This window comes from Cygnus atratus, chromosome 8, assembly GCF_013377495.2.
Source record: "Cygnus atratus isolate AKBS03 ecotype Queensland, Australia chromosome 8, CAtr_DNAZoo_HiC_assembly, whole genome shotgun sequence".
Classification (NCBI taxonomy): Eukaryota; Metazoa; Chordata; class Aves; order Anseriformes; family Anatidae; genus Cygnus; species Cygnus atratus.
In genome coordinates this window covers 20403538-20417297 of record NC_066369.1, presented here as the reverse complement: position 1 = coordinate 20417297, position 13760 = coordinate 20403538, and the positions used below count along the sequence as shown (strand labels likewise).

General features: G+C 35.5%; 1 protein-coding gene across 13 annotated transcripts in view; it reads right to left on the bottom strand.

Moving 5' to 3' along the window:
- FUBP1 (far upstream element binding protein 1) overlaps positions 1-13760 on the bottom strand; it is a 37402-nt gene that overhangs the window by 23216 nt on the left and 426 nt on the right. For 7 of the 13 annotated variants that reach the window (XR_004777317.2, XR_004777316.2, XR_004777315.2 and 4 more), the window contains exons 2-17: positions 12972-13062; positions 11933-11995; positions 11068-11106; positions 10689-10728; positions 9697-9746; positions 9529-9600; positions 9192-9249; positions 6957-7119; positions 6778-6876; positions 6593-6694; positions 5815-5917; positions 5631-5731; positions 4839-4980; positions 3560-3720; positions 2568-2722; positions 2402-2481 (exon numbers count right to left, since the gene is read on the bottom strand). Coding sequence is in view for 10 of the 13 variants with exons in the window: in XM_035538155.2 (XP_035394048.1) it covers positions 2402-2481; positions 2568-2722; positions 3560-3720; positions 4839-4980; positions 5631-5731; positions 5815-5917; positions 6593-6694; positions 6778-6876; positions 6957-7119; positions 9192-9249; positions 9529-9600; positions 9697-9746; positions 10689-10728; positions 11068-11106; positions 11933-11995; positions 12972-13062 (1519 nt within the window). In the remaining 3 variants the exon portion in view is untranslated. The remainder of the gene's footprint in view (positions 1-2401; positions 2482-2567; positions 2723-3559; positions 3721-4838; positions 4981-5630; positions 5732-5814; positions 5918-6592; positions 6695-6777; positions 6877-6956; positions 7120-9191; positions 9250-9528; positions 9601-9696; positions 9747-10688; positions 10729-11067; positions 11107-11932; positions 11996-12971; positions 13063-13760) is intronic. The other 6 variants (XM_035538160.2, XM_035538159.2, XM_035538161.2 and 3 more) reach the window with 3 other exon arrangements.

Sequence of the window (13760 nt, the reverse complement as noted above, 5' to 3'; positions counted from 1 at the left end):
AGTCTTATTTCTCTAATGTTTTTCACATATAGCCTTTAGGAACGGTTATTCTTCTTGCTGAATCACACAGAGATTGATTACATTAACAGACTGGCAATCCACAGAAATTGTAAATCTACTATTAGAGACCATGATGTTTCATAACACAACCAGCATCTTTCAACATAATTTGCATCCATAAAGAACAAAAGTATCTGCAAATAAATGGGGCCGAACGATGGAAAAACTTCACAAAGGACACAGACACAACAAAATGTTTTAGGAGAACTAAAGAATATTCCCCCAAACCAAAAACAGGTAAGTGAGTGACTAACTAAAGAGAAATAAAAAATCCCTTGAACAAAGCAGAGACATGAAACACAATAAATTTCATGCAGTATTTCATTTGGCAGTAAAGTCAATCGTAACCAGTTAAAATGCATATTATAGTATCAGCATATAGAAAGCAAAGTTAACAGGCTGTTTCCCTTTTAGAAATACACTGCTTGCATTGACAACAGTGGATGTAAGCAATATGCCCTGGGACTGTGCTCAACTTTTCTGGGGAAAGAGGAAGACTGTCAAGGGATAACCTATTATGCATTACAGGAACGTTTTCACACAACAGTTACATACCCAGCTTAACATGTTTAGTTACTGAACATAGTGTACAGCAGGAAGAACCACATCTATCGAACAGCTTGGATAAAGAAACAACACTGTTTGCTCATGACAGATGCAACTGATATTGACAATGTCATTTAACATAAAACTAACATGTACTACTCTAAAGTTACCTGCAAATATCAAATAAGCCATTGATTGCTTGGTTCTACCCCACACCCCTTAGTAGCTATTGTTCTAGAATAGAAGAACACCATGTGGGATTCACTAAATCTCCAAAGAAATCTAGTAATTAGCTCCACTGTCATGTGACAAGACAAGCATGATTCTGGAGAAAGCATATCTGAAAAAATGACTACAATAATCCATTTATTTCACTGACATGAGTGAGTGTATGGACACCTGTACAAAATTCATTCAAGTAAATGCTAGTCAAAAGAAACACTGACTTCAGCTGCACCTAGGAAAAACTTTATTAGATTTGCAAGACAAGTATTTATCTGAAAAACAACGATAAAATCATCAAGATGAGCGTTTGTCATTTTTCTTACGTATCTTTATACAGATAAATAACTTCATAAAACAAGGAAAAAGTGAGAGTGAAGAAGACTGCAACATTTCGGCAGTGGTATTGCATTAAATGACCGTTGGTAGGCTGAGAATTCAAGTCAAGTCACTTTGAATCATTTTACTATTAAATACTGACAACAGACATTTTTTAATACTAAATGGAATACATGCAGAGCTACCATAGAAGTCTGAGAACTGAAAACGGAGATGATTCTTTGCCAAGAACAGATATATAAAAGACTTGAATATGAACAGAACTCTGTAGATTTCAACATTCTCCAAAGCCCTATCCTTTTTCACTTTTTTCAGGACCAGTGGCTATCAGAAAATATTTACTCCATTTAAAACAAAAATCAAATTGAGATCTTTCAGTTGAAGTTCTGAAGAAGGTCTACCTCAAACAAATGAGGTACAAGTGACTCAAGTGTCTAGCCTTACCATGCCTTCTGGGACTGCAGTTCAGTTTCCCCACTTGCTCTAGTCCAACCAAAGGAAGTAACTTAAAGAAAGGCAGGAGACTAAAACTTCGCAAAGTTGTAATTAAGAAAAAAATCCTGATTTTGACAAAGATAAACAGAAATAGAAGAAACAGATTCTACAAAGATGGCTTTCAGAAGGAAATATAAAACCATTACAAGCAAAGCCTCAAAATACATACTCCTATCTACTTTACTTGCAGCAGTTCAACACAAGTTTTAATCCTCAAGAAGGACTGAACAAAATATATTTGTACCATATTCTGAGGAGCAATTTCATATAGGTGAACAAAAGCTAGAAATACACAATACAGCATACTGTGCAAAGTCAGGATCAGGGACATTGTTCAAAATAAAATAAAAAAACTCATTGAGTATTAGGAAAGAAAATACATCCTAATTAAAGAACTTTATGTAAAAACAAAAGCTAATCATATTCCATTTCAAGAAAAATTAACTGATTTGCACAAAATCAGTTAAGCAAGCACCTTGTAAGAAGCAGCATAAATTGGGATGCAAGATCAAAAATGTTCACTAAAGAAGCATATTCCAGCTGTGACAACTGAATTTCAACAAATCAAGCAACACGGAAGCATAAAACATAAATTGAGCATCTATAAAGAAAAATCCGAAGAACAGCAACTTTTTCTGATTTACCAGCATAACACAAATGCATTAGGAACACACATTTGTAAGGACAAAGTGGATTTTACTGGAAGTATCACAGTACAGTAATCTGTGACATTTCTTACCTGGATCTGGCGGATTTGGTGGCTGCCAATGTGGATAAGCATTTCCCCATCCTTGTGGAGCATATGGGGCTGGAGGACCACTATGAAACACCAAGTAAGGAATACACAGTGAAAGCCAGTCCCAGGATCACCATAATAAAAGGAAGCTAACTGAAGCAATACTTACTGAGGTGCAGGGCCAGGAGGCCCTGGATTATAAGGAGCTGGGTTATATGGTCCCATGGGAGCACCAGGACCTGGTGGCCCAGGAGGTCCATGTGGGCCAGGAACAACACCATGGGGTCCATGAGGAACAGGTGGACCCAATGGATTTACTGGACCCTGTACAATAGAAGTAGAGCACAGATGAAAATAAACCCCAAAGTCCTTGTTCTTCTGCAGTTTAGAAGTATAAATCTGAACAATTTAAGAATGCAATCTAAAAGGTTTGATGGCTCTTAAATAAAGGCATTCCCTAGAGAAAAGTCTTTTCTGATAATTGATAAATTAGGTTTATAACTAGTTAACAAATACACTTAAAAGCAGCTATGGCAGTAATAACTAAGTTGCATTTATTTCAGTTTTCTTGATGAAATAATTTTACAAACAAACATCGATTTTTCCACAAGTTGTTTAAACAACAAAAAGACATAATTGTTTAAAAATAAACTGTCATGTCTAAATCTGGCTAATCTTAATAATTGCATGTTTGTAAGATCAGGTACAAAATATAGGCTGTCAACTTGTTTACATGCATACACATGCAAACGAAGTACAGTGTGTTTTAAGAACATAAACTGTACCTAAAGAATTAAAACTGCACCTAAACATACTGAGCCTGAAATACAAAACCTGTAGTTTAGTGGTTTTAAGACTACCACGGGTACCTTTGAAGTTGTCAAATATTTTGTTATGCACAAAGTGGGCACCTTAAGAACACATCATTAGAAAACAAAAAACTATACTACACTGAATAAAGCACCTGTTTGAAGTTCTTGTTTATTTGCATCAAGGTAATCTTAAATTAGCAGTTTTACCACTTTAAACAACACAATTACCACTGTTTATTATCAATTATCTGATAATTCAGAAGTGAAATAAAGAAAATCTCCAAAATGGAGACTAGCTTTCTGTTCTATTTAGTTGCAATTGTAAAAGAAAAAATAGTTATACACTTACTCCAATCTTTTCTTCTATAAGTTGCCGTGCATAATCTATTTGCTGGGGTGTTCCACGGATAGTAAACATCTTCATGTTTGGATCTGCATTAGGTGGAGGATTTCTCTGAAGTTCTATTCTAGCACCAGACTGCTGGCTTATGCTTTTGATAGTTTCACCCCCTACAACGCAATATAAAGCATTTACGATATGTATTAAAACAAAAACACTACGATTCGGTTAAATTAGAGAAAATCAACTATATGGAAGTTTAAGAACTGATAAGTAACCTAATAACACAAAGAGCCTCTTTGTTGTAGGTAGAGCCTTAATTGCAATAAATGAGTAAAAATATATATATTTTTTTTTAAGACCACAATGTTGTTACTCAGAAAAAAACAAGAAATTCCTACAATACTGTTTTTTTCCTGTTCACGTGAAAATATAAGATTAATCATGAATAGCAACTGATACCCGCAGTTACCAGTAAGTACAAAATTAAAGCCTAACCTTCCTATAAAACAGTAGTTAAGCACAGATGACAAAACCCCCCTGAACATGAACAGATGCTAACGTCTGTATTTTCTGCAGTGCACTAAAACCAGAAAGATAAATTCCCCTAAACTAGTTCCTCCTCTTATAGAAACCCAAGAAGTTACTTGTATCATTAGGAGGTGCAACATTTGCGGAACAGAGGTCATTTGGCATTTTAAAAAATTAAAAATAACAATAAAAAAAAAAAATCAACCTGTCAGGTCAAGAACTGAACTATGTCAGCCTACTTGTTGTGTCTGGAAAACACATTACAAAAGATTAACATTTTCATTTAGAAACATACATTAAATTATTTTAAAAATCAAATTCTATGAAAAATGCTCATTTTAATAAACGCCTGTAACAATTTCTTATGCGTGATTCCACTGTAAAGATCATCACCTTAATATATGAAAATTAGTTTTAAAAGTGATTTACAGATGCAGTAACTCTAGGCTGATGAAGCAATTTCAAATACAAGTTAAAGTATCTAAGAATCTACCAAACACTACCAATGTAGCTTAGTTTTTATTACTATTAAAAACACGGGTCAGAAAAATTGATTGCTTCTTGATATTGAGGTATGTGTTTTGATGAGGAAAAGAATACTGAAAAGAATAGTAGGAGTGCTGTACACAAAGCTACTTGCAAACGTTCCTCTTGAAATACCTCTCTAACATGGCTATTTGTAGAAACAGCAAAGATTAATTTTTTTTTTTTTAAACTACACATAAACACACACGCGCATATATGTAAGATACATTGCCTTTGCCAATGATTAATCCAGTTTTGCCAGTGGGAACAATAAAATTGAATTCCTGTAATCCACCAGGAGGCCCCATGTTCCAGTTGCCTTGACCTCTACCCCTTCCTCGACCACCAGGTCCTGGTCCACCAGGGTTGCCAGCCTAAAAAGAAAAAGCCACAAATTAACACGTTCTATGAAAATTACCCTAAACCAATCACTAAAGCCAACATGTTACTTTTGCTTGGAATAATCACACCGTTTGTTAAGAAAAATCTGATGTTATTACTCAGTTTTGATAAAATAAATACGTAATTCAGGTGTTCTGTAAGATCTGAACAACTCTGCATACAAAAGACAAGTAAGGAAATGACGTTCAAAAAAGCAGGAAGTTTCACACGTACGAAGGTATCATTTCTGCCTGCTTTCTGTAAATGCAGTGGCGGGGTTTATCTTGTAACAAGCACTTAAAACCATCTTTTAAACACTGATTTCAACCTAAAAGCAACAGCATATTGCCTATTAATACAAGACAACAGAAGAATCAGCTCTAAAAAGCCATATCAAGTACCATGTCTATGGATCTGTATTACCATTGCCATCCTGATACTCCCAAAACTGTAGTTATAAAAACAAACTTTCATATGCCAGACTTAACTTTGAAGGAGATTTAGATGATACCATTACATTACTTTATTGTTATACATTCATTTTAAAAACATTATGTCCTTCCAAAAGCCAAGCAGGAAATTTTAAATGTTAACATGTTAAATGTTAAAATGTTAATACAAACAACGTTAAGTATTATCCAACCTGAACACTTCGAAGGAGATCTGTAATAATTTCTGCAGCATGTTGACATCTGTCAGGAGGCCCTGTGATTTGGGCTATTCTATCTGGAGTTGTTCCATCATCTGGAATAAAAATGAACTATTCCAGCATATGCGATCCATTCAACTTGTATTCATTCACAGTAAATTATGCATGTATTACCAACCTGGCTTAAATTGGATCCTAACACCAGCATCATTCTGTATCTTTTTTATCATCTCCCCATTTCTTCCAATCACAATACCTACAGCAAATCGTGGTATTGGTACCTTAAAAGAGAACAGATTTTTACAAGATGTTGGTGATGCAAACATTCCTACCAAATACACAAGATTTAAGCGGTCACATTTAAAATATTAAAATAGGGCCAGCTCTATGCCACTTCAGGCTTTTTGAGGACTGCATTTTTTAATATAAACTATTAAGACACAAACTCTGCAAATTCTGAAGGAAAACATCAAAAAGAAACATCCTGTGTACTGCAAGTTCTTATAGTGGCAGCAATTGAAATTATGCTTCCCACAAGCAAAGAACAGAAGTTCTAATGGGCATTAACCACAGATTTTAGCGGATGAAACTTTCAGCTTCATCTCTCACGAACAGTTATTAGCTCATGACTTGCATAATAGGTGGAATTAAATATTCTTCTGTAATGGCCGAACTCCAAATTTCTATGACATACATCGTTATGTACTTAGTTATAAAACTTAAGACTTAAATTGTTAAGACTTAAATTCTCCAGCTAACTGAAGCTCTTCAGAACTGCTGGTAATATAAAGTGAATACTGCACACCATTTAAAGGCAAATCTTCACCATCAAGTAATACTTACATGCCACAAACATTTTTGGAATTGGGTTAATAACTTTCAATGGTATAAACCACGTTAACATTTTAACATCAACATCTCAAAATACAGTGAACAAGTTTTTCAACCATGCTTACGTCTATCCCTTCATTTCCTCCTATTCTTGACCCATATTCGTTGCGCACCTCTCTAAAGCCACCTTGATCACGAATTAACTCCAGCACCATTTCCTTGGCTTGCTATAAAAAGAGTGAAATTTTGTTTAGGTATTGCAACATCGGAATGGATTTTAAAATACTATGAACTCTGAAGGACTCCTTACTTGAACTTTATAAGGATCTCCAGTTATCCTAAGGGGCTTGTCTGCACCAGTGTTCTGTGGACCATCTTGAATCATGACCATTTTGACACCTGCTCGCTCCTATTCAACAAAAGGGAGGTCAATACCCACTCAAATCCAGATCTGCTATTACCACGTTTAAAAACAAGATTCATATGTACCTGTAATTGTTTAATCGTCTCTCCACCTTTACCAATAACTAATCCTGCTTTACTTGCTGGAATCATAATTTCTTGGACTGCATTTCCAGGTCCATCACCATGATGAAAGCCAGGTGCAGGTCTTCCCTTTTCAACTATCTGATCAAGTAATCTTTTTGCTGATCTGTAAAGGATTACAAGTGTTTATAAATACACTTACTCCTACAATTATCACTTGCCCAAACCTGTTCTGCTTGGAAGAAATCCTATTAAAAAAAAAGAAGGATCAACACCTTTATTCACTTGGTTCTTAGTTTCAGAAATGCATGAAGGGCACCCATTGCTGCATATACACATATTTAACAAATCCTCAGAGCACAACCCAGTGTAGTTTCCTTCAGAATCTTGAAAGGAAAAGTAATCTGGTATGAAACATGATGCAACTCTCTTTAGAGAAGTGTTTTTATCCTTTTGCCAGGTCTCTTTCCAATGTGTACTCCTCTAGCACCAAAATGCAGAGCACATCCAGCAGCTACTTCAACAGTTAAAGGTATTACCTCATCTGACCAATGAGTTTTGCCAAGTTTGTGGAAATTAACTATCTTTAAGATCGCTATCTTCTAACCACCAGGGTTTGTGCAATCCCAAACACAAAATACAGGCTAGGCAGGAAATGGATCGACAACAGCTCTGAGAAGACGGACTTGAGGGTGTTGGCTGATGGAAAAACATGAGCCAGCAATGTGCGCTCGCAGCCCAGGAAGCCAACCATATTCTGCGCTGCATCAAAAAGCTTAAGGGTCTGTAAGTTATCCCAGTCCAAGTTATCAAATTCACAGGTCATCTTCCAAGGTACTTAAAAAAAAAAAAAAAAAAGCTTGAAAGGCTTATTAGTTTAATTATAACATACATGGCTCTGCTAAAAATTAATAAATAAAAAAACCTACAATTCACAATTTGCAGCTACCCTGAGAAACACCAAGAATGTCAAAAGGCCCTCTGCAAAATTACTATCTGCTGAAAAATTTCTGCAGAAGAAATGCAGTCACTTTCATTCTAAGATGTCAGGAAAAACTCGGTAAATCTGCATCAGTAACTTAGGAAACTAATAGCAAAATAATGTGGTAGACCTAAAATCACCCCAAAATCAGAACATAAAAGGTAATTCTTTACCAAACACAAATAAAAGTTAGGTCCTCAAATATGTCTATCATCCCTGAATATAATTACATAGAACACTTAATACCCAGCACAGTCACAGCTGCTGCTTGATTCAGCTTGCAAAGGGTATTTGTACTTATAACTATTACAAGAACAGTGGACGAAAGCATACATTTACCTTACATGTAAGTCAGCTGCCATCAAAATAAAATCATGATTACAGTACTAATATTGGTTAAAAACTCTTCCTTCTAACATGTAAACAGAATAAACTATAATTAGAAAGGAAACTCCCATAAGGGAATGAGTTCATGAAGAGCAGCATACATGGCTGCAAGGTAAGAGGTGAATGCCATGCTACTTTCACGAAGGAAAAATATTTAGCTGCAGGCCTTACCTGAAAACAAAGGGGGAGCAGCTAATGAAGCACTACCAAACATACTACGTTTAAAATAATTCCCAGCCAAGCCAGGAAATGAAGGTCTCTAAGTAATTATAAATTTCTGTTCCAGTAAACAAAAAACATTTTTGTTGCTATTGCCCTCTTCCTTCAACACAGAAGGGATAAAGTTCATTTTGCTGGTTGGTAGTACATATGCATTACTTTCATAACTGCGTATACATTGGTTTATACCAGATACATATTTAACAACTCTGACAGAACAGACTTTGAGTAACATCTTACATTTCAGTGATTTTCCTTATTTTCCCTGTCATTTTTCAAATTCTGGTTAATAATTTCATTTCTGCATATGTTAGCATGTTTCCCCCCCCAAAGTATATGTTCACGTATTTCATTCTCAAGCTGAAATCAGTACATCGCTAGATAAATGTAATCTACAACAAAATTTGGACTCTGAAATGTCAGTTCAGTAATTATACCCATACTTTTGTCTTAAAATCACAAGTATGCTGAGGAATCTGACTAAAGCACAGGGCCTTTTTTCTTTATAGACATTTATTTGTCACTAGATTACCTCTGTAATGGAAGCAAAACGTACTATTATAAACAGAGCAGCTAAACGTGGTATTTACATCTAAAGGAGAAGCGTATTGTGCATTTAAATATGAATACAAGGAATTCGTGTTACTTACTGAACAGATTCTGGTGTTCCAGTTAGCATACAGGATCTTTCAGGCAGGCCCCCACTATCTAAGGTCACAAAATAAAGCCAATTTAGCAGTAGTCTTAAGCAGAAAGAGTCAATGAAACTAAACACAATACATGAACTACTGGAACTTCAATGAAGTAGAAAAATCAGTCTACTGCAACACTTTGTACTTCTTTAGCCTGTGATAACCATGACTAGAACAACAAAAAAAAAAACACACCTTAAATGAAGGTATAGATGAAAGCACTCAGAAGCAATGATCAGTCTTCTGAACTTTCTACCACAAAAACCAACAGAACAAAAAAAACAGGAATAGTTACCAGGTGCAATCTGTATTTTACATCCAGATTCTTGCTGTATGCGTGAGATCTGCTCTCCACCTCTGCCAATTACTTGGAGAAAAAAAACAGAAAAAGGTATTTGTAAAAAAAAAAAAGCATCTGGTAAAATCCCTCACACTACTGCAACACTATGTTCAGACTACTTACTGAATCCAACCATCCCATCTGGAACTTTGTATTCCTCTGTCATCACAGACCTGCAAAAAAGGTTAAATCAAACAAAGGAGAGTTACCATTCAGAGACCAAATAGACATTAAATTTAGCCATACCATCCTATTAAATTGAGGAAGAAAGTTAGTGCCCCAACCATTAACCTGGCATTCTTGCCTCCCGCTAACTTAAAAAGTCACACACAAGAACTAATATTATACAAAAGCGACCACAAAGTTTAACATGAATCAATCTGTTTTCTTTCACCCTCTTTCCTACTAACAAGGTGTGTATAAGAAAAGGCCAGTGTAGCGTCAAAACAGTTTTATCCCTACGTTCAAAGTATGCTGAAAATACATAAATTTCAGAATTTTATCAATCCTTTCTGTACAGTAAAGGAATAAAAGGCATAATTAACCTGTATCTGAAAAAACTTCCCTTCCACCCCAAAATAAAGGGGGTATAAAGCACCATAATCTACGTGCAACAAAATATCAGGTAAAGGATAAAAAGAATAGTTGTAAGTGGTTGTTTAAGGAAGAAAAGAGTAGTGGAAACTAGTAAATTGTATCAAATATAGGTAACTGAACAATAAGCTGTGTTAAGCCCACCTCTTTTCTACTTATTTTTTAAATCCATTACTTTTCCATTTTGTTTACAAGACAGTGTCAATCCCTTTACCCTCAGATCTGCTTCCAATTTTTGGTTATTCTACCTATGCTCAAATACTAAGCAACAGCAATTCATTTTCCTTATACTATTTTTGATACACAGCATTGGCTGCCAAGAGAAAGACATAGCCAGCAGAATTTTACCAGATGCATTTTAAGGGTTTGGCTTGGGACTGTTCAAGCTAAATTTCAACATATCACAAATCTTGATTTGTGCAATTGTTTTATACATTGGTATCACTTTTATAAAATAATTTGTTGAAATTTGTTCCTTTTAGTACAATGGAAAACTTTATATAAGATGTAACATAACTTACCGTTGTTGTTGATGCATTGGTGGTAGTTGATTTCCAAAAGCTATAAATAAATATTTTTAAAATTAAATCCAAACAGCTTGATTTACAGTTGTCTCTAATCTGATAACACTTATTTGTATACTTCTGTCCAAACTACTTTATAAGAATTGTTATCAAGAAGTGTAAAAACATAGCCAAAAGATTCTCAATTGTTGCTAATAGGATCTTGTCAGTTTTAACAAGCAGATTTGCACTGCTTCAAATAACGAAGACAAGCTCCCAGTCATTCTTTCTACCTCACTGATTAAAATATCACCTACCGAACACAGTTTCAAAGTCTTGTTTTGAAAATGTTACGCTTGTTTAGGTTTTTTTTGACAACAAAATAAAAATTACTTACAGTCATTCTGAGGAGCAACTTTCTTAGCATCTGGTTGATCTGTAAAATTAAGATTTTTTAAATTTTTTTTGCCAAGAAATTCAAGAACTGCTTACACCTTTTAGTGTAAATTGCAACTTTCCAGTGTATTTTAGTCCCCCTTTCCTTTTTTTTTTTTGTCCAATTTCAGGGAGTTGGTCTTCTGAATAAAAGAAAGAATCTCACGAACACTCAGCACTTGGTTAGTACAGCTGAAAAGATGTTAGGTTTTTCCATGTATCTATTCAGTAGGTTAACAAAAGGCAGTTTTCAGAACACACTGTAGATTGCTCATAGATATCCAGTCACTGAAACTTAACTAAGACAAGAACAAAGTTTAGCTCTGTTGGTTGCTCAAGCTAATGATGCTTCTATAGTTAAAAAAAAAAAAAAAAAAAAAATCAAATTCATACAAAAATTAACAACAATTTAAAGAAAAAAAAATCTGACAATGACCACAAATCTAGATCAAACATTTGGAAATACAACAGCATCACACAGCAATGCAATCTCAATCTGAATGTTGGCATGAAATTCCTATCCAAATATCAAGCATTTCATAGCATAAAACTTCAAAAAAAAGCAGATTCAAAGCAACTACATCACTACCATCCAAATCCTTTTTTGTACAGTAAAGGAATAAAAGGCATAATTAACCTGTATCTGAGAAGATAGACTTCAGATGCTTCGTTCCCACCCCAAAATAAAGGTTATATGAACCACCATAATTTATGTGCAGCAAAAATTCAGACACGTATTCCAAGAAATATTTGTGTCAATCCAGAAAGATCCACTAGTTTATGTCATGTTTACATACTAAACACAGGTAATAAATAAAAATTCCTGCCTTTAAAAGGAGAGGGCATTCCCTCCCAGTGTGTTGTACTGCTCGGACTTGTCCAAGAGCCATCTACACATAAAATAAAAAGAATACATTACATATATCATCTGAAGCATCATTAGCTCATTTTTGTATATTAAAAACCTCACCATTAATAGAAAAAAACTGTATTACAGGACACAAGAACTCCTGATATAAAGCCTTAGTTACATTCTGTAGACTGAGTTTCAATCCTCTCTCAAAGGAAAAAAAGGCATTGCTCTTTTATAAGACCTATGTGAACATTTCAACAAGCTCAGAGATTTCCTTCCACAATTTAGCCAGGATTTTGTGTGTATATTAAACATACCAAACCCTGTTAAGTTAAAACTGGCTGCTTAGTAAGAGACAGAAGAGGAAACGCACACATTTCAGAAGAAAACTTTACTGCAGTGTAAGGCAAATCCAAAAAGCTGCAACAAGCTAGGGAATTTAAGTATAATCTTATCAGGGTTCACATACGCTTTATGCTTTAACATCCAACTAAGTGAAAATGTCTACAATGTAGAATATGTACTTTCCTGTCTTTTTTTAAAGTCCTATGCTTTTACAATGAAATGCATAAATACGTTTATTTAAACCTGTGCAATAATAAAGTATATGAAACAATCTAAAGAGTGACCACTTCCCATTCTAATTATAATATAGGAACTGCAATCTGTCTCATATAACAAACAAAAGACTTCAATGACATACCTGTATAAGTGTTTCTCAGCCGTGAATTTATCTGCCCCCCTCCCTGGCATATGTTATCCTCTTTATAGTTTTTAAGCCACACTTAAAATATTTTTAAAACAGGCTTATATTCACTTCAAGTTAGAGCACAATGGTTTCAAAGAAGTTTCCCCATTAAACAGAAAATGAAAAAGCACGTCATGGTCTATAAAGGGAACAAAATGGTTTTTTACTGCGTTACGGAAAAAAAACAACAAAAAAGCCACCTGCAATTTTCCTGGCATCGTGGCTATACTGAACAACAATAAATGCAGCAGTAACGAGTGCATACCTCCATCCTCAAGAGGTCTTTTTTGTCCTCCATAACCGTAGTCATTTGAATTCATTGATGTACCAGCATCTCCTCCAATTTTTGCTGCAATCTAAACAAAAACGAGATATGAATTAAAAAGAAAAAAGTACGTCTTCTGAACAGCGTTATTAGGTGCTTTAGACGATGCATATTAAAGTGATCCAAAATAACTAGAAAACTACTGCTAGAATCTCTGTAAATGGACATTAATTTTTAAATGTCTTTAACAGACTTGCGCTCATTTTTTAACACCAAAGGTTCCTGTATTTTCCTTTCCATCAGTTGAAGTACACTCTACCCTTCAAATAGAAACACCTTTTTTTTTTTTTCTAGAAGGGACTTTTCCTTTTTTACCCATTCCTCAAGAAATACTGCAGTATCACGAAGAAACTGACTACTAAAACTGTTTTAAACCTCAGTAACGCCAGCTACACGAGATATTCAAACACTGCCAAAACCGCGATCGGTCATTACCAGCCGAGGCGAAAAATTCGCCTGCGAAATCATCGCCCGTGGTGAAAAATCCCTAAATGAAACTTCGGCATAAAGAACTTCCGAAGGCCGGGCCGCCTTCACTGCGCAGGCCGCAGCCCTCCCAACCGGTCTGAGCAGGTTAGCGGGCACCGAGGAGGGCGCCCGGGGGCACACAATACGGGGCGCACAACGCGGGCCGCGCTGCTGGGCCGCCTCCATTCCCTGCCTCGCTCCGCGGCCCTGCAGCGCCGGGCGGCGATAAGGCGCCGCTCCGGCAGTCTCCGGCCGAGATTT